The 22,810-nt window shown below is 28.7% G+C and overlaps 2 protein-coding genes across 3 annotated transcripts in view; one reads left to right on the forward strand and one right to left on the reverse strand.

Moving 5' to 3' along the window:
• Positions 1-11,109, reverse strand: part of CIAPIN1 (cytokine induced apoptosis inhibitor 1) — a 29,358-nt gene extending 18,249 nt beyond the window's left edge. The window contains exons 1-5 of the mRNA XM_067279524.1: positions 10,925-11,109; positions 5,130-5,286; positions 4,760-4,909; positions 1,343-1,419; positions 1,107-1,254 (exon numbers count right to left, since the gene is read on the reverse strand). Coding sequence (XP_067135625.1) covers positions 1,107-1,254; positions 1,343-1,419; positions 4,760-4,909; positions 5,130-5,283 — 529 coding nt within the window. The 5' untranslated portion in view covers positions 5,284-5,286; positions 10,925-11,109. The remainder of the gene's footprint in view (positions 1-1,106; positions 1,255-1,342; positions 1,420-4,759; positions 4,910-5,129; positions 5,287-10,924) is intronic.
• Positions 11,110-14,405: 3,296 nt separating this feature from the next.
• LOC136982918 (deubiquitinase OTUD6B) overlaps positions 14,406-22,810 on the forward strand; it is a 46,706-nt gene continuing 38,301 nt past the window's right edge. Inside the window, exons 1-2 of one of the 2 annotated variants that reach the window (XM_067279487.1) lie at positions 14,406-14,553; positions 19,798-21,886. In XM_067279487.1, the coding sequence (XP_067135588.1) occupies positions 14,472-14,553; positions 19,798-21,758 (2,043 nt within the window). In that variant the 5' untranslated portion in view covers positions 14,406-14,471 and the 3' untranslated portion in view covers positions 21,759-21,886. Of the gene's footprint in view, positions 14,554-19,797; positions 21,887-22,810 lie in introns of those variants that run through there. The other variant, XM_067279488.1, reaches the window with a different exon arrangement.

The following is a 22,810-nucleotide window of genomic DNA, read 5'->3' on the forward strand; positions in this document are numbered from 1 at the left end:
ATAAAAATAAAAAATGATAAGATCAATTATAAATTTTTATTTATTCTAATTTTATAGGTCATTAAGTTTCATCAAAATTTTAAATGAAATAAATTATCATATTCTGCATTATTTATAATTCTAATTCAAGCAAGCACTTATGATTCACTTTTAAACCCATATTTGTAATATCAAATACAGAATAAGTTACATTATGGACAAAAAAGCTTTATATAATTAAAATATCAACTAACAAATAGTACAGTAAATCATAAATAGGCAAACCTATTCCATCTTCATAGCTTCATCTATGGTTTATTATAGCAATTATGCTATCTGCACCAATTATATAATTAGGCAACTCTTCTTAAATTATCAACTAATCAGTTGCTTCAAAATATTAATTAATAGTTGAAGGTGCAAAGATAGTCATTCATCAATAATTCAACTTCGTTGATTATTTTATGAAATCATGTGATGCTAGAAACATAACCAAATGATTGCCTTACATATATATTAATCAGGCTATAACTCTGCTAATTTAATGATTAATACTAGGTAATTTGCAACTAGAGGTAGATGTTAGATGCCATCCCTTAATTAAATTAATAATTATAATTTTAATAATTTAATAAATAATTTAGAATTATCTGGAAGGAAAGAACTGACCCAGAGCTGGGCTTAAACCTGCAACCTTTCGCTTGCCGTGCAGTGCACTTGCTAGTTGCACCACCTAGACGCCAAGCTAGCCTTTGCTTCCAGATGTATTTAAATTTAGGTATAAGCTTACGTGGTTAATCATGGTTAATCATAGTTATAGCCTGATTATTTAAGGTGATTGATTGGTTATGTTTCTATATACATATTGGGTCTCACAATGTTTGATATACTCATGTGATGCTATTAAAATCTCTCATTTTCCCCCTCAAATTATATAATCTATACATCTTTTATTCATATTGATTTATCAAAAAATATGGATTACAATTTTCGCAATTATCAGTTAATATATTTTATGCAGTCAAGCTTACATATTTTGTCTATTAAAAGTCATTCTTTCTTGAAGATTCTAAATTATATATCAATTTTTTTATATGTTGGCAAAGTTTTAAAATATGATTTCTTACCTGTTCTAATATTTGGTAATTTCAGAGAAGAACCTATCTCAAATTTTGGCTTAAAAGCTTTTACTTCAATAAGAGAAACATCACAATCAACACCACATTCTTTCTTTAATTCATCTAATTGTGAAGATGTTAAAGGAATAGTTTCTGGCTAAAATAAAAAATAATCTTAATTAGAAATAAATTATTAAAAATATTTCAAAAATTTAATAATTATAAAAATATCACTGTATACTTACATCACTTATATCTACAAATCCAGATAACTTCAAAGCAGAAAAAAGTTTGGTAGAGGTACGTATTTGAAGTCCAATATCTGAATTAAAACAAATCACTCTCTTTCATATGAATTGAAAATACAAAAAAAAATTCACAAAGAAAATCATTATATTTTCATCAACTTATAATGTGCCTTATAATAAAACAGCATATAATGTATCTTAGAATGAAACAAAACTTATGTTAGATTTATTTAAGGAAGTAATTAAAAATTTAATATCCACTATTAATATTTAAAATATCTTAAAAGTTTCTGTACACTGTACAAAAGTAAATAAAATTCTTACACTATGATTGAGAAGAATTCTAGTAAGAATTTTGGAATTTTTAGTTTTAGTTTTTTTTTATAAGATTGCTGGAATATGATCTGAACTATAAGTAGTAGAATTTAGGAAATATAGCTTTAATAACTTCAGAAAAAGAAAAGGAATGATGATATCTGAAAATATGATAGAAAAGAGGTTTGATATTGGCTTCAGGTTGTAAATGGGAAAACCTGTGTTTAAAGTTATTATAAATATCATAAACAGATTCATCTGGAATAGCCATACATTTGGGAGGATTCTTTTAGAAAAATTAGGAATAAAACTCCAAAAAGTATGGGAGTCAGATGCAAAAGATGAGATTACATTGTTAAAATAAGTACGAAATGAAAGGTTGCATTCCTGATAGAACTGTTCTTGGATAATGTGTAGGTATAGATCTCTAGAATTGCCTAATCTTTTCCATTTGTTCCACTGAAGATTTTATAAATTTGATTAATTGATTTCATTACCAGGACTTCTATTAACAAAAAATGAAAAAGCAAGGTAATTTTAAGAAAAATATTCAATATCATATTTTCTTTAAAATGTTAAGTGCTACTAACATTCAATTCTTAATTTTTTTTTCTAATTTCAATTTCCTTCTTAATTTTTAATGTAATTTTTATTCATTTCCATAGTTTCCAAATGAGAAGCTCAAATGCAAAAAGTAATATGTCCACTAAGGAAAAAATTGACACTGCTTAGATTTTACTTAAATCTTTGCTCCAGACTCGTTACTATTTGAAACAAGCCATTATATTTTCTCTCGAATCTCATTTTAACGGATTGCAGAACAATGGAGAGAAGACTGGGTAGAAACATGCATGCTTATTCTAGTTCTCAGCACCATTGAATAAGGTTGTAGTTGAACTTTCGTTTTGAAATGAACTTGTGGCCATTGAAGAGTTCAGGCAATTCTGATGGAGCAGAAATCCCTTCTTGGATCTCAAAGATCTTCAAATTTTGTTTCCATCTTGGTTTGGGAGAGATCTGCTATTTAAAAATTCACCTAAGCTTCTTAATATACCTAAGGACTGGGTGGTTTATCTAAGACCACCCAATATCTATTGGCATTTGTTTATTGATAAAGTCTGGGTTTTATTTCCATTAATATGAAATTGATATCTAGTTCCTTTTCATAAGTTCCAAGTTTCATAACACTCCTTTGTTTTTTATCATCATCATCAGTCTCTATTGAACAAACTTAGCAAGAATGCAGAATATTCTAGAAGCCTAGAACTGAGAGCTAAAAAGCAGTTGGTTTTATCATGGTATAGCAGTACTTGATTCATTTATAAGTACAAATAATAAGCTAAGTGTTATTTACCATATAAAACAAATCGAGGAGCCATGACTTATCAAAAAATTTTGTTTATTCCGTTAATTTTCAAGAAAAAAATCCTATCAACATTCTAGAACAGGAATTTCCAAACTTTTTCATAGATTTTCTTAAAAGGAGCCAATACATAACTCCTTTTGAGAAATCTTTTTCCACTGATCCCCTTGAATATTATATACTGTACTATTTACTATAATTATATATAATATAATAATTATATATGCAACACTCTCCTACATAATTTATAAAAAACATCTTCCTGCATTTATTCAAGAGCAAAAACTAACATTTTTAATATTTTAAAATAAATTTTTTATATTTGCAAAGTTTTATTGACCCCTTCACACTTTCATTGACCCAAGGGGTCAATATCAACTCCATTGAGAAACCCTGTCTTAGAACTATGAATCTTTGAGATTCTATGTTGCAGATACAATCATTCTCCACCTCTTTTTTTTCACCACAATGATTCTCCAGTTATATAGCCTTAGTAATTTTAGGCCTTCTATTTTGTCTCCATTATTTTTTGTGGCTATCCTCAAAGTCAGATTCCTTTTCCATCATTTGTCTGTAGACAAATTTTGGCATCCAATCTAGATGCATTCTTTCAACATAATCCAGCAATTTAATTTGATTAACTTTAAAATTCTTGTTATATATGTGACACTGTGCAGCTAAAGTATTTCTGTGAGATAAACAATAGTAAACTAAAATGAAAAACAGCTATAACAGTTTGAAAATACAAGTCTACAGAGAACTTTTGATCTGGTATAAAATAATGGATGTCAAAAAAAAACCCCTCAAAAAATATGTTTATTCAAAAGTTTTTACACTTAAAATGTAGAAAAAGTAGGGCATGCTAAAGGAGGACAAAGTAAGACATTTTAACAAAGTATGAAAAGTACAAGTGGAAGTCCTGCATTATTGAAGTAAATTTTCCATGCTTTTAATAAAAACATATCATACTCATTTTTAAACTTGTTTACATTATTTTTTTATATTATCTAGAAAATATTTACCAAAACTTAATGTAAATTTTAAAAAATGTTCTGTTTCATAAATTAATAAAATGTCAGAATTTAAACAAAAATCTTATTAATGTGTTCCTTTTGATAATGTGAGTTAATGATGACTTTACTATTAATAACAATTATTATATGTAATTGTGATGAAATAGCATGTTAGAAAAGTTATCTAATACTGTACTTTATTTTTAAAAAATTATGTTTCTTTAATAATTAAAAAAGTTTAATTTTTTAGTTTACAAATTTTATCAACTGTTGATTCTTTTTACCTCTATGTCCTTAATATAGAAACGAAAAAGTAAAACATTGTCTACTTGGATACCTATGATAAGTATGTTGTCTTGTTTTTGGATGCTTTATGTTGATATTAGTGTTGTATTAATTAATTAATATTGGACAGTAAAGAAAACGTAAGTGATTTTATCTTATCTCAAATATTGTTGGATATAATATCATTGTTTAAAAAGTTTTATACAATTGTTATAACATGTAAATCTGCTGAAGAGGGGCCTATAAGTCCAAAACGCACAAAAAGAATGTACAGGTAAAATAAAGATATTTTGTTTTGACTTTTGACTAAGACTTCCTCTCTTTGCTAATCAGAAAGTAACCAGTATAATAAGCTCTATTTATAAACAAAGTCAAACAAACAAAACAATATAAAAACAAAAAATTAATCAACTACCTTAAAACTAAAATATTTCATACCTTGAGCTGTTACAGGTTCTCTTAAAATAATTTTTCCACCAGGTTTTAAAATTCTAGCAATTTCTGTTAATAATTCAGCTGGGTGATAATTGGCAGAAACGGACATAATTCCACAAGCAACAATATCAAAAGAAGATCCTACTCTACATGCTGAAATAAAATTATATAAATTTTAAAACTACAAAAAAATGCAGTCATAAATCATTTTCTTTAAATATGAAACTTTATAAATTACATTATTTCACTACATAATATAAAAAGATAATTTATTTTGATGACCTTTGATCTTAGAAATAAAGTTCACTGTTCTCTTTAAATGATAATTCTACTTAAAATTGATTAACATAAACTTTATGTTTAAAGTCCTTACACATTACTAAGCGATCAATGTTTTCAACAGCAACAAGTCCTTTCTCTCCAACTTGTTCTTTCAGATTCTGAACCATATCTGTTAAAATATCTTCAGCTACTGTTATACCCCATAACAGTAGCACCTTTTGCCCAATCTGTGGGGTCAATGTCATTTTCTGAAATAATCAAATAAAATATATGATTAAAAATTATTTTTGATATGTGAATATTGTATAGCTATATATAAAAACATAATTCAGATTATACACACACACACACACACACATTATATATATATACATACATATATATATATATAATGCATATGATGGAAGAAAAAAAAAAAAACTTATAATATCCAAAATATAAATAAAATATTTCAAGATTATTAATAAGATTTTTTCAGTTAAATTTATCTTGAATATTTATTATTATACACTTAAAATATATGTGATGAAAATGTTTAATTTTTCAAAATTAAATTATTTCTTCAATTTATTTTTAATTGATTAAAAAAAAATTTCTAGAAAAAGTTATAAAAATTGCTATAAATTATATCTTAAGGAGAATAATTTTGTACTTCACTCTCTTATTTGATTAAGGGCATAATAAAAGTTCCAACATATTCATTAATAGATAAATATGTTCATCTATTAATACAGTTTTCTAATGATAACAGAAATGATCCAGAAAGGTCATCATCATCAATTAGAAGTTATACAAATTTTAAAATTCCATAAATGTTTTGATAGATATAAAACATAACAGTCAAGTTACATTTCACAATTCTGACATTTATAAAATAAGTGAAATATTTTTAACAAATTGTTAGAATATTTTTCATTCACGATTCATTCGATTTTTTGCTTTTCAGATTAATGATAAATATTAGGATATTATACAATTTCAAAATTAATTTTAAATTTTCTGACTTTTAAGATAGTTTATGGACAAGTTTGTCCATGAAATAATAATAATAATAATAATAGTAATAGATTTTTCTTTATTGTAAAAAATTAAAATTAACAAATTGATAATTGTGATGAGTACACTTTTCTTTCTAAATTATGAATTTTCTGATTTTACAGTAATATGAAAAACTACAGACATTTTATATTAATAAATTAGATATGCCTTGCCAAACCTATTTGCATTTCACTTCTATATAACATTCCCCATCATATCTTTGCATGCTATAGCAAATAGTAGTTATAGTATCTCCAAACAAAGGAAACATTGTTTATTACACTTAGGTAACAACTTCAGATATTATCTATCAATATAAAACATTTTTATAAAATAAGATATTCTTCCTTCTTATTTATGAACTGTATTGATATTAAATGCTATTTTCATAAAATTTTTGTGAAGGCCCTTGGGCCAAAAAAACCCCATTAATTAATTGTATAATATCCTAATATTTATCAATTAATTTTATATTTAGATTTTCTGATTTTCAAGAAACCAACTTACTGACTGTTAATTAAAAATTCATATGCAATACAAATATTATATATTTTTATATCACATAAAATTGAGAATTAAAAACATATTTTAAATACAGTGCAAATTAACTAATAACTTTATAACATAACAGTTCATTTCTTTTTAATTATAGACAAAAATTTTACCTAAAATTTTTGTCTATAATTAAAAAGAAATGAACTGTTATGTTATAAAGTTATTAGTTAATTTGCACTGTATTTAAAATATGTTTTTAATTCTCAATTTTATGTGATATAAAAATATATAATATTTGTATTGCATATGAATTTTTAATTAACAGTCAGTAAGTTGGTTTCTTGAAAATCAGAAAATCTAAATATAAAATTAATTGATAAATATTAGGATATTATACAATTAATTAATGGGGTTTTTTTAGCCCAAGGGCCTTCACAAAAATTTTATGAAAATAGCATTTAATATCAATACAGTTCATAAATAAGAAGGAAGAATATCTTATTTTATAAAAATGTTTTATATTGATAGATAATATCTGAAGTTGTTACCTAAATGTAATAAACAATGTTTCCTTTGTTTGGAGATACTATAACTACTATTTGCTATAGCATGCAAAGATATGATGGGGAATGTTATATAGAAGTGAAATGCCAATAGGTTTGGCAAGGCATATCTAATTTCTAATTATTTTCTCAATGATTAATATTGGGCTTAGTAAGCCTATCTGTAACAAGAACTTTTATAATATCAATCTTTATTACTTATAAGTAACATTAAAACTAATTTTTAAAATATTCAGATTTAATGAATCTAAATATTTATTTAAATTCATATATTTTTAATTGCTAACTATAATATCAAAATATAAATCTTATTTCCTTAAGAATAAAAATAGATTGTTATATAAATAATTCTTATATGTATATTTATTTATTTCCTTTTATAAAATTAAAATGAGATTTGAAGAAATATAAATTATATTGTGAAATACTTGGGAAAAAAAATGAAGTAACTATGACATTTGATAACAAACTTTCATCTACTTCCAATTTGACTATGATTTAATAATTTAATTTTTAAATATTTCATTTAAATTCTGCTGCTCCAAAAATTTTGTTAATTGAAATTATTATTTTTAATTATCATTAAAATGAGAGGTATTCATCTAATTTTAGAATCATATCATTTGATAACAAAAGGAATAAAATATAGAATATGTATAAAATTACCTTCATTTGCTTTTAAGTAATAATTTATCTTTACTTGTTCATATAAGTTAAAAGTCTTGCACTATTTTCATTTCAAAAGCACTAAAGATACATTAATTTTGTTATTGAAGTTACGTAGGAAGTCATATATAGATAACCAAATGGGATCTTTAAATTACGCCCACCAGTGGCCAAGCGGTCTTCGTACCCTGAGCACTGAGAGTTCTGTCATGGGTTTGTGCCTCGCTCAAACAGACTGGCCACGTGGAGTTTACCGGGTTTTCTCCACGTCTGTAATGCCTAAATAGGGACCAGTTTCCCTTAAAAAGACCTCCAGGAAGACATTCCCCCAGGCAGATCACCCAAAGTGTTGCATTGCCATAATTAAACAAACAAACAAATCTTTAAATTACTTTCAAAGATCACTTAGATTGTTACCTTATAATGAGAGGAGATAATGTGAAAGTTCCAATGATAAAGAGACCATTTAATTAGTCTAAAACCATTTTCTGGATTCAAATAAATACATTTAGAACTGCATAATTTGCAACTTTAAATTTAATGAGGAGTAAAAGTGATTTCATTTTATATGACCTTGAAAAGTTCTTTTAACCACAAGGTTATCTTGTGATAAGTTTTCCTACATTAAATACATCACAGCCATATTACAAGACTATTTTCATGTCTGTTGTTTTTGTTGATTCCTTATTTTCATTTCTTTAAAATATTCTATTTAACCTAGATCATAAATTATATAAAAGCTAGCTTTCTCAAAGCTTTATAAAGAAACACTAAATTAAACTAGCCACTGTAATTAATTTAATAAAGATAGCAATACACCTTTAATAATGGGTAAGGTTGGAAAAATTCCACCTGATTAACAGGCTTTCTTTAGACAAATAGACGTAAGAAGAATCAGCTAGACACAAGGAAAAGGAAATCCATCTCATCTTAGTCTTTTAAATTATATGCTACCATCAGTCTATCTCCCCTGTTTGTTTACTCTATCCTATTTATCCTATCTAGCACCACATTCCTCTTACATCTGTTCACACCTGAAGATAGTCCATCAACAGGGTCATAAACTGTTAATACCCACTGTTAAAGGTGTATCATTAAAAATTATTAAATGTACTGTACAGTTAAAACTGTAAGAAGTGATAAAAGAAATTAATCAAATACAATTAATTAACACTAAAAATATTTAAGGAAAAATTAAATACAAAACAATTTCAAAAATAATTTGATTATATAATTATATAAAAAAATAAATTCTTTTAAGTGTAAAATTTTCACTTATAATCATTGTAATATATATATATATTTGTTGAAATCATTAGAATTGTAATTATTAAAATAAAATAAAATTTATTGCATTGTTTGCACAGTAATGAATTCATAATGCATGAATTTATAATCATCCAAGGATTACTGAACTATGAATCCAAGGATAAAATTCAAGGAAAAATTTTATAATGCTGTACTGCATTAACTTAAAAAGTTTAAATAATAAAAATATAAAATCAAATCAATAATAAAAATAAAAAGCAAATTTTTATGTAATTTTTTAATACACAGTTTGAAAAATATGATAAGAAGCTATTTTTAAGCTGTTCACATGCTTCTAATGTCAAATTGAAGTATCGACAAAAAACAGTTTTTTTTTCTAAATGTTGAAAAACAAAATACTTACTTATATATAATAATAATGTCAGAGAAATTTAATATAATTGTATATCAGTTTTAAATCATTAAAATATTTCTATATTGAAAAAAATAATTACTACTAAGATATTTTATTACTATTCATTCAAAAACTTATGAAATTATTATTCCAATATTTTAATTTTGTAACTGTTTAATGTCAATAACACTATAATAAAAATAAATACTTCAAGAAATTTAATATACATTTATTAATCACTACATTTATTTTAGTTTCTATATTTTATAATATAAAGAAAGATTATTTGTTTAGTTTATTAAATATTTACATCAATAGACACATCAACCAGTTAAAGTAGTTCACGTTACAACGAAGAAAACAGTCAATTTAAAAGTAATACTGAATAAATTTGATCAATATTTGGGTGCACAAAATTTATTCTTTATATAAATGAACAAAATTTATGTACATTTTAACGGACCAATTTATCAACAATACAAATATATATATTTTCTTTCTATATAGCACCAAAGAGGGGTTGGGAATATAAACCAACCAGAATTGCATTTGTAATCCAATTTTTTAAAAAATAAAGATGTTTCTAACCGTAATACTGTGAGATAGTCTACTGAACAAGGTTTTGGATTAAAGAGAGATTCACATACAAGAACCAATAGACAGCAACTATATTACAGTGCGAATACAAACAACATTTGAATCGGGTCGTACTCTAAGATATATTATTAAACCGAGATTTACCGTACTCGTAGCTTTTACTTAATTTTAATTAAGATTTATCAGAAATTTTAACTCAATTATAGAACTAACTATTGATAAAAAAGTGAATTTTGTTAAAATAATATACCAAAATATATTTAACAAACTCCAAAGCACCAAATCTTAAATTTCATCACATGTAGAAAAGTGGAAAAAAATTGACTAATCATTTTTCTTAATGTTTATAAACTGGAAAGTTCAACTTTTTCTTGCACATATGATCAAATTTCAAATTAAGACAGTTTTTTTAAAAACATAAGAAATTATATTAAAGTAAAATAAAATCTGTTAAAAAACACTTAATATAAGTTAATTCAGTTTAAACAAAAAGGAATTTTAAAATTATTCAATTCTTTTTATCTGTAAACCTACTTTATCTTAGATAAAACTTCACAAACATTTAAAATGAGGAAAATTAATAAATTGTATAGGTCATTGATGAACCTTATGGCGACATATTAATGACTTGTATATGCTTATAAATTATCTATGTTTGTTATAATTTATATACAATTATCTATGTAACTTCAATTATAATTGAATTTACATTTAAATGTAGTTTATCGTTAAATTTAAAACAAATTTTAATCGATATAATTTGATATAAGTTTATTAGCTTTATTATTGCAGAATGTTATTAGAATTCATGCAAAGTTGCACAATAATTAATAATTATAATGTTAATCAAATTAAAAAATTTACCTCTCGTTTAAAGTTAAGCTAAATTCTATTCTCCCAGAATAGAATTTTCAATCCAAAAGTCAATTTGAGCGTTTTATTATTAAATAATCGTTAGCGGTTGCTAAACATCGATAACCTTGTGTAATCAATGGAAGATCACGTCAAAGTTCTTTCTGCTTGTCCAACAAGCTGATATTTGCGATGTAACCGCCACCTTTGGCATTTTAATTCATATAATTTTTTTTTTTTTTTAAATCAACGAATATTATAATACTTATAAATATTTTAAGTGTATTACTTAGTTAAAACTATTAGCTATTAATAATATATGCTTATTATTGGCTTTTAGTGGAAACTTAAATTCTTATATTGTAGAGATATAATTATCATTTGAATAAAGCAAATCTTTTCGTTCACTTTTGCGTTTTAGTGTTTGGATACTTCGGGTCGAAAATCCCCAGGAATTTTTTGTGGCGGTGGTCCGTCCGGATACGTCGGGTCCCGTCCCTCACCACCCGGCTGCCCCACTGTGGGCCTGGTCGAATCCATAATGGGCTTGCTAAAAGACGACCACAGGACGGAAAGAGTTTTAAAAAAAGTGTTCGGATACTATCGATAACAATACCCATCGATATCTATCCATACTTTTATGCAAAACATCGATAATATCGATACTATCGATTATCCGATTTACAATCGATTGCTAACTTATTCGTGTAAAGTGGACATCAAATGAAGACAAATGTAAACGATCGGATTCATTTAATAAACAAACAAACTTCAATTAAAATTTTTTTTTCAGAAATATTAAATATTTTACATTTCTCTGCTTTAATCGACTTCTTTTTTCGGAGATAATGTCTCCAGTTGTCGAGAAGGTTCTCTCGGAGCTGACAAAGGAATTACAAATAAGGCCGTATTTATGATAAATTGTTTTCGGATTATCGAAATAAGAATATCTATCGTTGTTGATCCAAAGATGAAACGAGTTGGAATTTGGAAGTTCGATAGATCGTTCGATATACTGCCGAAAAGCAATAATTGCGTCCGCTGTTGAATTATTTGTATTTGGTGAATGTCTACTCTTTCTTCAAAAATCAAAAGGAGTGGGTGCATTATTTAGACTTATTTCTTTATTTTCTTGTTCGTTTTCAAGTCCGGATGATTCGGCATCCATTCAAGTTGAATTTATGTTTTTTACTTCACAACTGAATGCATAAGTAGACACTGGGCATCTTCAATATTACTCTTTATTCAGGAATATCTTACACACTGATACGCATTTTTGGCATAGGCCTACGCCCCTCTTCTGTCGGCTTTTTCTTCACGACATTTAGTAAGAGGTGTGCTAACTAATCATACGTTCTTTTTTATTTTTTAAAATACATATACAGTAGAGCATCGATTATCCGACTCAATTGGGAACTGGGGTTGATCGGATAACTGAAAAGTCGGATAACCGAAAAGTATAAAAAAATACATTATTAGTATAGTGTATTAGGCCTGGTTTAAATACTAGCCTCTCTTTCGTGGTCGAGCCAGTGCTGCCAGCTAAAACATGCGAAAATTTAACAAAAATAATATTAAAGTAGCCAAGACATAACCAAATATTGTAGCGCCACATCACTAGCGGACATTTGAATTTGCCGACTAGAACGCGGTCGGTTAACCGATAAGTCGGTTAATCGGGGGTCGGATAATCGATGCTCTACTGTATTTACAGTTGAAATTTACCGACAGTGCTCGCTGTTTTCTGAAGTGCTGTTCAGAAAATAGCGAGGTTGAGACCAAAGTTTTAAACGGGAAAACGTGTACGTCGGACGTTCGGCGCCGCTTTCCTGTAAGCCTAGAAGTTTGACAATGGCGTTTGGAATGTCGAGCATGACTTTCCAAACGCCATTGTCAAACTTAATCGCTTTACTATCTGGTGGAGAGTGATGCCTCCGACAAGAAAAACAACGTTGTAAAAACAGGATAATAAAAAAAAAGGAGAGGGAAAGAAGAAGAGAGAGAAGTCAGAAGGGATCACGGCTCTCGACGAGGAAGGTCGAGGAGAACGGGCTCTGAGTCGGAACGATGGAAGTTAGGAAATGAAACTCGACGAGAGAGGTCGAGGAGAAGAAGCCATCCGGTCTGTTAAAGGAGAACAAGAACTTCCTACTGGACTGTCAATTTTATTGGACGGATTCGACACCGACAATATTGAGAAAAGTGGATTATCGACGAAGTGAACGGGCGAGATCTACTAAAAGTGAAAAGAAAGAGCCAAGACAGGCCTCGTCGATAGGAGTAGATGATCGGAGACAACAGTAACCCCGCCCAGTATCCAGAGCATCCAGAGCAAAAACCTGGGTATTTCCACCTTCCCCTTATTCTGTCCTTATATTCTCTCTTTCTTCCTTCTTATAGTTTGTAAGTAGATTGAGTATAGATATAGACACTAGTAATAATAATTGTGTTATTTTATGTATACCGAATTTTGTATCCTCACCGCCTTACATGTTGGGATTCAATGTACAAAGAACCTGATAACATAGCGAATTAAAGAATAGTTTGTAAGTTAACAAGAAAGTGTTTGTTAATTCTCGTTTTGTTCGCGAAAAACGAAACTAATAACGTTTCATTCGCTGTCGGTTATCACACCTGTACAAAGGTGTCAGGTTTACGGAATTTTGGACCAGCTGACAGCCGGAACATGATTTAACACGCGATTCCTTCCTACCAAACTTTATTTTCAAGTCTATTTTTCATGGTTACAATTTCTGAGTGACCCTCGTGCTCAATGTTGTCTGTAGACGGCCAGATGGCCGAGCGGTTAAGGTGACAGCCTACCGCTCTGGGGATCCGGGATCGAAAAATCCCCAGGAATTTTTTTGGCGCTGGTCTCAAATCCAAGTATCAGTTCCAGAAGCGAACTGGATTTCCACTTCTGTATCACAGTTATAAGTTAATATTTATTAACTTATAATTATTAAAATTAGTTTTAATAAAGCCCGATAATTCGGATTATCTTTATAGCTAATTCTCATTGGTTATCTAATTCGAACCATCTAATATACGAGGGGGTATATAATCTTAAAACAAGTTTTCTAATTGGATAATACCTTGTGCTTTTTTTTTTTTTTTTTTTTTTTTTAACTCTTTCCGCCCTGTGGGCACTAAGAGGGCCTCTTTTAGAAGGCCCATTATGGGTTCGGCCAGGCCCACAATGGGGCGACCGGGTGATGAGGGACGGGGCCCGACATATCCGAACGGACCACCCCCCGAAAAATTCCTGGGGATTATTCGACCCGTTCGGATTCGATCCCGGGTCCCCCAGAGCGGTAGGCTGCCACCTTTACCGCTCGGCCATCCGGCCGTCCTATATCTTGTGCTAGAAACTACGTGCTCAAATCCCTATTCGTTAGCTTCTGTGATATATTATTTTTGAACTGATACGAGAACATCATTTTAAATAGTAATAATTAAAAATATATACGTCATACTATTTTTTCAATTTCGTATTTATATAGAAATCTATATTCTCACATACGTATCTTTGTTTTTCTGTTGTGACGTCACATCAAAAATGTCGACGGACGAAGTGGAAGAGTTGACATCCGAAGAGAGATTGATGCAGGCTCATAAGAGAGAAAGAAAAGAATTACAAGGTATGTATTTGAAATGTTAATTATTGTAATGTTACAGTCTGCTTTTATTTTTCATTAATAATGCGTTAAGTTAGGATTTAAGTTAGAGAACTGATTGTAACAAGATACAGTATTTTGAATCAATTCAGATTATCGAGTGCATCAGTTTCTAGTTTTAAGTATATATGAATTTAGGAGATTCACTTTGGTACTTTAGCCAGAGACGATTTTTCTTTTAATAAGTGTATAAATTAAGGAATTGTAACTAAATGATCTAAAAAAGTCAACATAGATCATATATATTTCTGTAGATGTTACTTTTAGGTTATTTCTCTCTCTATATATATATATATATATATATATATATGTGTGTGTATATTTCTGTATGCAAAGTATCTAAAAGGGTAAAATTACTGAGGAATTTGCCATCCCCAGAACTAGATCCCCTGTACAAGCATAAAAAGTCAATGGAACAGTACCTGCACATGCAACTCTTTGCAAGATATTTACCTCCAAAGTAACACTTACATTAAACCTTGTAACTGGAGTGGTTGTGCTATATGATAGCTAATGTTTTCGAGGTCCCTTCTGGGCTCTTCTTCGGGCTTTTGTATAAATAATAAGCCGGACATTGAGAATCGAATATTTTTTCTTTTGAAGAGTTTACCATTCATTTGATTTAAAAATGAAACAAGAGATGTTTTGTGTAAAGTGTATGCGCTCTGTACTATTGTTGACATAATTTTTTAAAAATGTTATTATCTAGCACGGCGGTTCCCAGCCTTTTTTGAAGAGGGATCATTTTAATTTCGTTGTTAGCAGGGACTACAAGGTTTAAGAAAAATAAACTGTGCCAATCTAAAAATAAACTTTAATCAAAACTTTTAACATAATTAATCGTTAAACTCAAGAGTAACATGCTTTAACATTACTATTATATTACAAAACATAACATTTTTAGTGAAAATTAAATTCAGTTTGTATCAGTGTGGGAATAATAATTTAAAATGAATAAAAGTTTTAAATTTTTGTGGACCATATTTTTAGCTCTTGCGGACCACTGGTTGGGAACCGCTGATCTAGCAGGATCTGCCACGCTGTTGAAAGGGCCATCTTTTCTTTAAAATTGATGCATGTGGTGTTGCATCCTGCTCTAAATATCTCCATAGCCTCCAACCATTTGAGATGTTTGGGGTGGGTGGTGGTGAGGATAATGTGCGCCGCGTCAAAGTTTGCCATAATGTCCTGATCGGTCACATGTGTTGAGAGAGCCGTTGTAGTTCTGTTATGTTGTATGTCAGCTTTATGTTCTTTAATCCTTATCCCCAATGTACATTTGGTTGAGCCAATATAAACCATTTCTCTGTCGAATCTGTGGTCTCTGAGTGGGATGGTATAAATTCCCGGTAGTCTGACCGGGTTCGGAGGGTCTTTTCCATTGCATAGTATTTGGAAAATGGTTTGGCATCTTCTGTATGTTATTCGGCTTATTATTTATACAAAAGCCTGAAGAAGAGCCCAGAAGGGGCCTCAGAAACATTAGCTATGGTCAATATAACATACAGAAGATGCCAAAGCATTTTCCAAATACTACGCAACAGAAAAGACCCTCCGAACCCGGTCAGACTACCGGGAATTTATACCATCCCACTCAGAGACCACAGATTCGACAGAGAAATGGTTTATATTGGCTCAACCAAACGTACATTGGGGATAAGGATTAAAGAACATAAAGCTGACATACAACATAACAGAACTACAACGGCTCTCTCAACACATGTGACCGATCAGGACATTATGGCAAACTTTGACGCGGCGCACAATATCCTCACCACCACCCACCCCAAACATCTCAAATGGTTGGAGGCTATGGAGATATTTAGAGCAGGATGCAACACCACATGCATCAATTTTAAAGAAAAGATGGTCCTTTCAACAGTGTGGCAGATCTTGCTAGATAATAACATTTTAAAAAAAATTATGCCAACAATAGTACAGAGTGCATGCACTTTACGCAAAACATCTCTCGTTTCATTTTTAAATCAGCTGGAAGGCTTGCATGTGTGGTGATTCGAATGGTAAACTTTTCAAAAGAAAAAATATTCAATTCTCAATGTCCGGCTTTTTATTTATACAAAAGCCTGAAGAAGAGCCTAGAAGGGGCCTTGAAAACATTAGCTATCATATAACACAACCACTCCAGTTACACGGTTTAACATAAGTGTTATTTTTACCTCATCCTGGTGTATGGAGATGATTAATTACCTTCAAAGGTCAGTTTTTACTGTGAACTGGTACTACTGCCTATTCTCCATGCTCTGCATGTAACCGTGTGCTTTGGTGTAAGTGATAGTGAGCACCAAAACACCTGCAATGCTATATAGTTTTATAAGTTATGGGGATGAGCCCCACACCCCCTAAAACAATATAACATCAAGTACTCCACAAATAGTCAAGTGTGCTATTACAGGTCTGCATGGTTGCATGGGCTATATAATTAAACACAACAGTCTTAGCAGAGTAATGTGACTCCCGATTACATGCATCCTGGAAGTAGGCTGATTTCGGGATTGCCTACAGCTCACAAAGGTTTAGAGTGTGTGTAGAGGTATGGTTTCTTTAATTGTTTGTTCTTATGGATATGGTCTACAGCTTTGGTAAGGTCCCAACTGTATCATTCACAGGTGTGATTGTGCCTCTAAAACTTTTACCTAAATTTTGTGTTTTGGAGATTGGCATTTTGAAGTTTGTTTTTTTAAACAATATTATGCCAATGTCCTATTTGATTATACTTTTTTTCAAGATACATATTGTCTTCTGACAAATGTATATTTCAGCTGATTCATTTTCCTATTTTTAAATAATTAAACAACATTTAATGAACCAAAGGTAACTTTGTAAAAATGAGTTTATTGATCCAGTGTGGATCAATAAAGCATTTTTTAGAAAGTTACTCTTAAAAAAGAAAAAGAGTATGTTATTCACTAGACACCAACCAAATGCCGAAATTCTATCGAGCTAGATATGGCTAATTACTAAATAAATTACGTAACCAATTTGGCTCTAGAGGGAGGCATTAGGCGCCATCTCTTATTAACTTCTAGGGCCAAATTTGTTATGTAATTTATTTAGTAATTAACCATATCTAGCCTGATAGAATTTCGGCATTTGGTTGGTGTCTAGCTTATAATATATTGGGTCTAGCGATGTTTATATATGAGTATGTTATTCATTTTGAATTCACATTGATACAATAGTATAACAAAAAAGCAATTGATTATTCATACTTATTTATTCAGCAATTTTAAAAGTATACATCTCTATAATGCTAAGAATTTTTGTTCATAACTCTTTAATGTTTGTTGGTCAATTTATTAGCAAAGGAATTCTGAAAAATTTACATAAATTCATGAAATTTAAGGATTATTTAATTTATAATTATAAACAATTAAAAACTATATTTAAATGTATTAATTTAACTATGTACTGTATGCAAGAAAGATATGAACTTTTACTCCATTGCTAAGATATTTTAAAATCAAATTATTGCTTTTTATTTTTTAATAATAATTGTTTTGAAAGAAATATCAATCTGTATTGTGCAGATTTAGAGAAAAACTAAGATCTGATCATTTCTCATCAAAGTGAAAATTTAGTTTAAAGTGTATAAAAATTTTCGCATGAATTTATTGTGCAAATTTGAAATTTATCAAAGCTTGTAAAATATCTTTGAAAGAAATCTAAATAGTTATTTATAATATTTACCAAAAAACATATATTATTATTACCATTAACACAACTAACTATTTTGAATACTGCAAGAAAAAATATTCATTTAAATATTCATTAATATGTATTAGATGATAGCCAAATTAGCCAAGATGGTTAAAGTATTAGTCAACCACTCTGGAAGACCTAGAATCAAATCCCTTTGACCAACCCTAGAAATTTTTAGGGGGCAGTTGTACTGGATATGTCAGGTCCTGTCATTCACTTGTCTGCTGCCATTGTGGACCTGGCTAAATGTGGACCTCATGATGGGTATGATTAAAAAGATACTTGTAGTGTTCATAGGATAAAAGACACCAAATTAAAAAAATATATATTTGTGTTAGATAAGGAAACATCATATGCATAGCATATTGATCAGCTTTCTAAATTCATAATTAAAAGTCAAGATTAAGCCATCAGCATAAATTATTGAAAATGTTTGGCTAAAGCAATTAAGACATAAGCCTACTGATGTGAGAGATCCAGGAACAAATCTGGATGAGTTTAAAAACCCCCAAGAATTTTTTGCAGGGTGCTTTCCAGATATGTTGGGCTTCATCCTTTACCACCTAGTTTGCCCATTATGAGCTTGGTACATTATAGATTTGATAAAAAGGCCCTCTTAGAGGTCATAAGATAGAGTTAAAAAAAAAAAAACCCAAAACAAAGTTTTTCTTTTAAAAACATAGAATGTTGTACCACTCAATATCAAAAAGATTATAAATAATAAGCAACTTTGTTTATTGATGTTAATGAAATTTGTTAACGTCAATAAACAGAGTTACTTCTTATTTATATTTCTTCAAAAAGTTTTCAAAAAATAGAATTTATTTTTCTCAGATAGAAATACCTTACAAGTACTGTATATTATAATCATAATTTTAAGTAAAGTAAAAAAGAGCTATATTAGAATATAAAGAAATTGTCATAGAAAAAGATAGTTATTAGCTAGAAATTATTTTGATTGATAAAATCATAAAATAGTATAGTTTATCTAATACTCTGTAGATCACAAAAATTGCAAAGATTACTGTTAAATATATTTTTATAGCGATATCAAGATTCAGTAGCAGATCTTTATTTTGGCTGTGATTATCGAAAAATTTTGTAAATTACTAATTTGCAAAATTTTTGGATAGACATATCTATTTAAGAATGTATAAAGCAGCAATTTTTATAATATTTGAATTGAAGAATATTTTAAAAACTGTAAGTTCTTACATTATATTTTAATTGTTTAATAGAAAATTGATTATTTAAGTGACAGATTTTGTGAAAGTTCGGTAATTTCCGATAATTTGTATTTTTATTCGTTTAAGTTTTGTTAATATATTATAAATTTATATATAATGTGTATTTTTAACATTTGATTAAGAAAGATTGAACCAATTGTTGATGAAATTTATTTTGTTTATAAATAGTTAAAAATATAGCAACTTCAGTTGATTGATTGAATTTATTGTGCTAGAAAAAAATTTTTTTTTTTGTTCTCAGGATCTGATACAGAATGGAAAATATTGAGTTACCAGGAATTTGAAAAGCGATATAATAAAACAATTTCTATTTCTTTCAACTTGAATGAAGTGTGTTCAACTGCTGTGACACAATATTTAAGAACTCATGCTATATCTCTAGGATGTAGTGAAAAATGTTTATTATTTCCTCTTCTCACTTGTTGTGCTGCATGTATGGGAAATGAAGCAATTATTGAAGTAACTTCTGAATGGAAAGAATCTCCTGTTTTGTGGACATTAGTGATTTCTCCAGTTACACTTAAAAGAGTGAATATCATCGAAGTTTTGAAACATCAGTTGTTGGAAGTATGGAATGAATTGAATAATATTTCATCTTCAGACGACACAGAAAAAATGATTCCACAGTTTATGTTTGAATTTTTTGATATAGATGGATTGTATGAATTACTAAAACAAAACAATGGTCATGGTTTTGGGATGTACACAAATATTGAAATTCTTCAAAAACAGGTGACATCGTCAATAGAAAAAGAAATACTTTTAAAACTAAATAATGCATTACCGTGGATATTAAATAAGAAGTCAATAGGTGGTATAATTAAAAATACTTGTGTTAATGTAACAGCTTTTTCTGAACCTGATAAATTATTTAGTATTATTTCTAGAGATAATGACTTTGCACAGTTTCTTCAAAATTGTTTTATCATCATTTGCAGTGAAGAAAAGCAATTTAGTTTTAAACATTTATTATTAGGTAGTTGTAAAGATTTTAAAAAGTTATTTAAGGATATTTTTACTCTTCACAAAAATTCCAAAATTACTTATAAATTTACTCCAGAAGCTCTTAATACTTTCCATAGGGTACAAAAAGAATTAATGGAAACGATAAGAATGCATCAGTGGAACATAAGAAAACTTCAGTTTTTCTCTTCAAGTTTATTAATTCGTCTGGCTTGTATATTACATGTTTTAGATAATATTGTAGAAGCTGTAATTTGGAATCAGTCAGTGGATATTTTTACTTGGAATAATGAAATTTCTGTTGAAGCAATTTTACATGCAAAATATTTACTTTGTTTCATACTTCTAAATCATGCAATGATAACAGAACCTTATACCAGAAATATGGTATTTATTAAAAATATAATTCAATCAATGTCTGAAGAGAGAAGAGACATTTCTTCAACAATATCAAATGCACATAAAAATGCAAGTTATTCTAGAACGGATGCTAATGGTGTACAAAATGTTAGTGCAGTCCCTTGTGCATCATCAATTACTCATGATAAACTCACAACCAACATTAATGAACCTTTCGTAGTGACACCTGGTATTCCTTTGTCAACATTAAGAAATGATAGTTCTCTTAGTGATATACACAAAAATGTAACTTCTGTTTCAAATTCCAGTGTTCTTCAGAGTATGTTAGTTTCAAAAACATCTAATGAAAAAGATGCTTCAATATCAAAACCTTCAAATTCTCAAATAGTCATATCATCCGAAAATATAGCAGATGTTTTAAAAAAATATACATACTCTTCAGATATTAAAGAATTCATAAAAGAATATCAAAATGAAATTAAAAACTTTTTAATTTGTCCAGAACGTGACTTGACTTTGCAACTTGTTACACAAAAGAAATTTTTTCATGATCCACAATCATCTGGCGAAGATCTAAATAAAGGTTATACAATTAGTTTTACACGTAATTGTCTTTCAAAATTGGAGCAGATGGGTTTTGGAACATATACAAACCTCGGTGAAAGAATTCGTAGATACACTTTTGTGAAAACACCTTACTCACAATTAAAAGCAGAATGTAAAAAGTTTTTATCAGATTTTAGTATTAATGAAAAAGACTATGATACCTGTTTTGAAAGTGATTCAGCAACCACATCTCAAAATATAACCAATGATTCTGCAAGTCATTCAACAGATCAAAAGAAGGAAACTACTGAAGATGTTGTTATTTTGGATTGAATTTTATTAAAACTTTAATAATTAAAAAGTTGTTATATATTTATCTATGTTACAGAAATTTGATCTATAGTAATATTGTACAATAACGTATTGGATGTAAGAGAATGAATCATTCCAAAAATAAATGTCTAGTAGTAAATAAACTCTAGTGGTGTGGAAAATATCAAAATGTATTAAAATTAGTTTAACTTCATATGGAAAAGTGTAAGCATTTTCCCATTAGATCAATTTTATCTTATATATATATGTATGTGTGTGTGTGTGTGTGTGTGTGTGTGTGTGTGTGTGTTAAAAAAACAAATATCATATACCTAGTCAGTATTCATTATTCTTTTTATTCCTTTCATTTTTGAGTAAATTATAACAATAAGCAGCTTATCATCATCTGTACTCTGTCCAGGAAGAAACTTTAATGGGACAAATGTTTTCAGCCTCTTTAAGGGACCTGCCTTGGGTTTTCAAGCCATTTTAAAGTTGAATGTATTTAATGCAAAAGCTTGTGAATCAGTAAAGATAATCTTTAAATTTCTTTAAATTAAATATTTAAATAACGTATTCCTTTGTGGTGTTGTTTTTTTTAAATATTTAAAGTTTTTATTTGTAAATCCCAACAATAGTTTTATTATATTATTGTAAATATTTCAAACTGTATTCCAGAGGCAGGCCCAGCCCTTAAAGAGGCTGAAAACATTTGCCCCATTAAAGTTTTTTGCTGGAAAGAATATGAAAGGTATTAAGTTGTGTATTCTTAGTGTTCCAGCTTCTCAAGAGTATATTGGAATAAATTTTTATACTCTTTTTATAAACATTGTTAATTTGTTTTAGTTAATGTTTAACTTAAAATAAAAGTAAAAATATTTTTAATTAATTGTTTAATTATATAATGGTATTTTTAAAAAAGCTTGAAATTTTGCATCATTGAATGTAATAATTTATAATTTATTATAATCAGGTGTAAAAAGCATAAAATAAATCTATTTAGTTGAGATCAAATGGCTTTTAAATTCAACAATTATAATATATTGAAATTTGAATAGATTTCATGGGACATT

The sequence above is a fragment of the Centruroides vittatus genome, unplaced genomic scaffold (assembly GCF_030686945.1).
Source record: "Centruroides vittatus isolate TY-2023 unplaced genomic scaffold, ASM3068694v2 contig_874, whole genome shotgun sequence".
NCBI lineage: Eukaryota > Metazoa > Arthropoda > Arachnida > Scorpiones > Buthidae > Centruroides > Centruroides vittatus.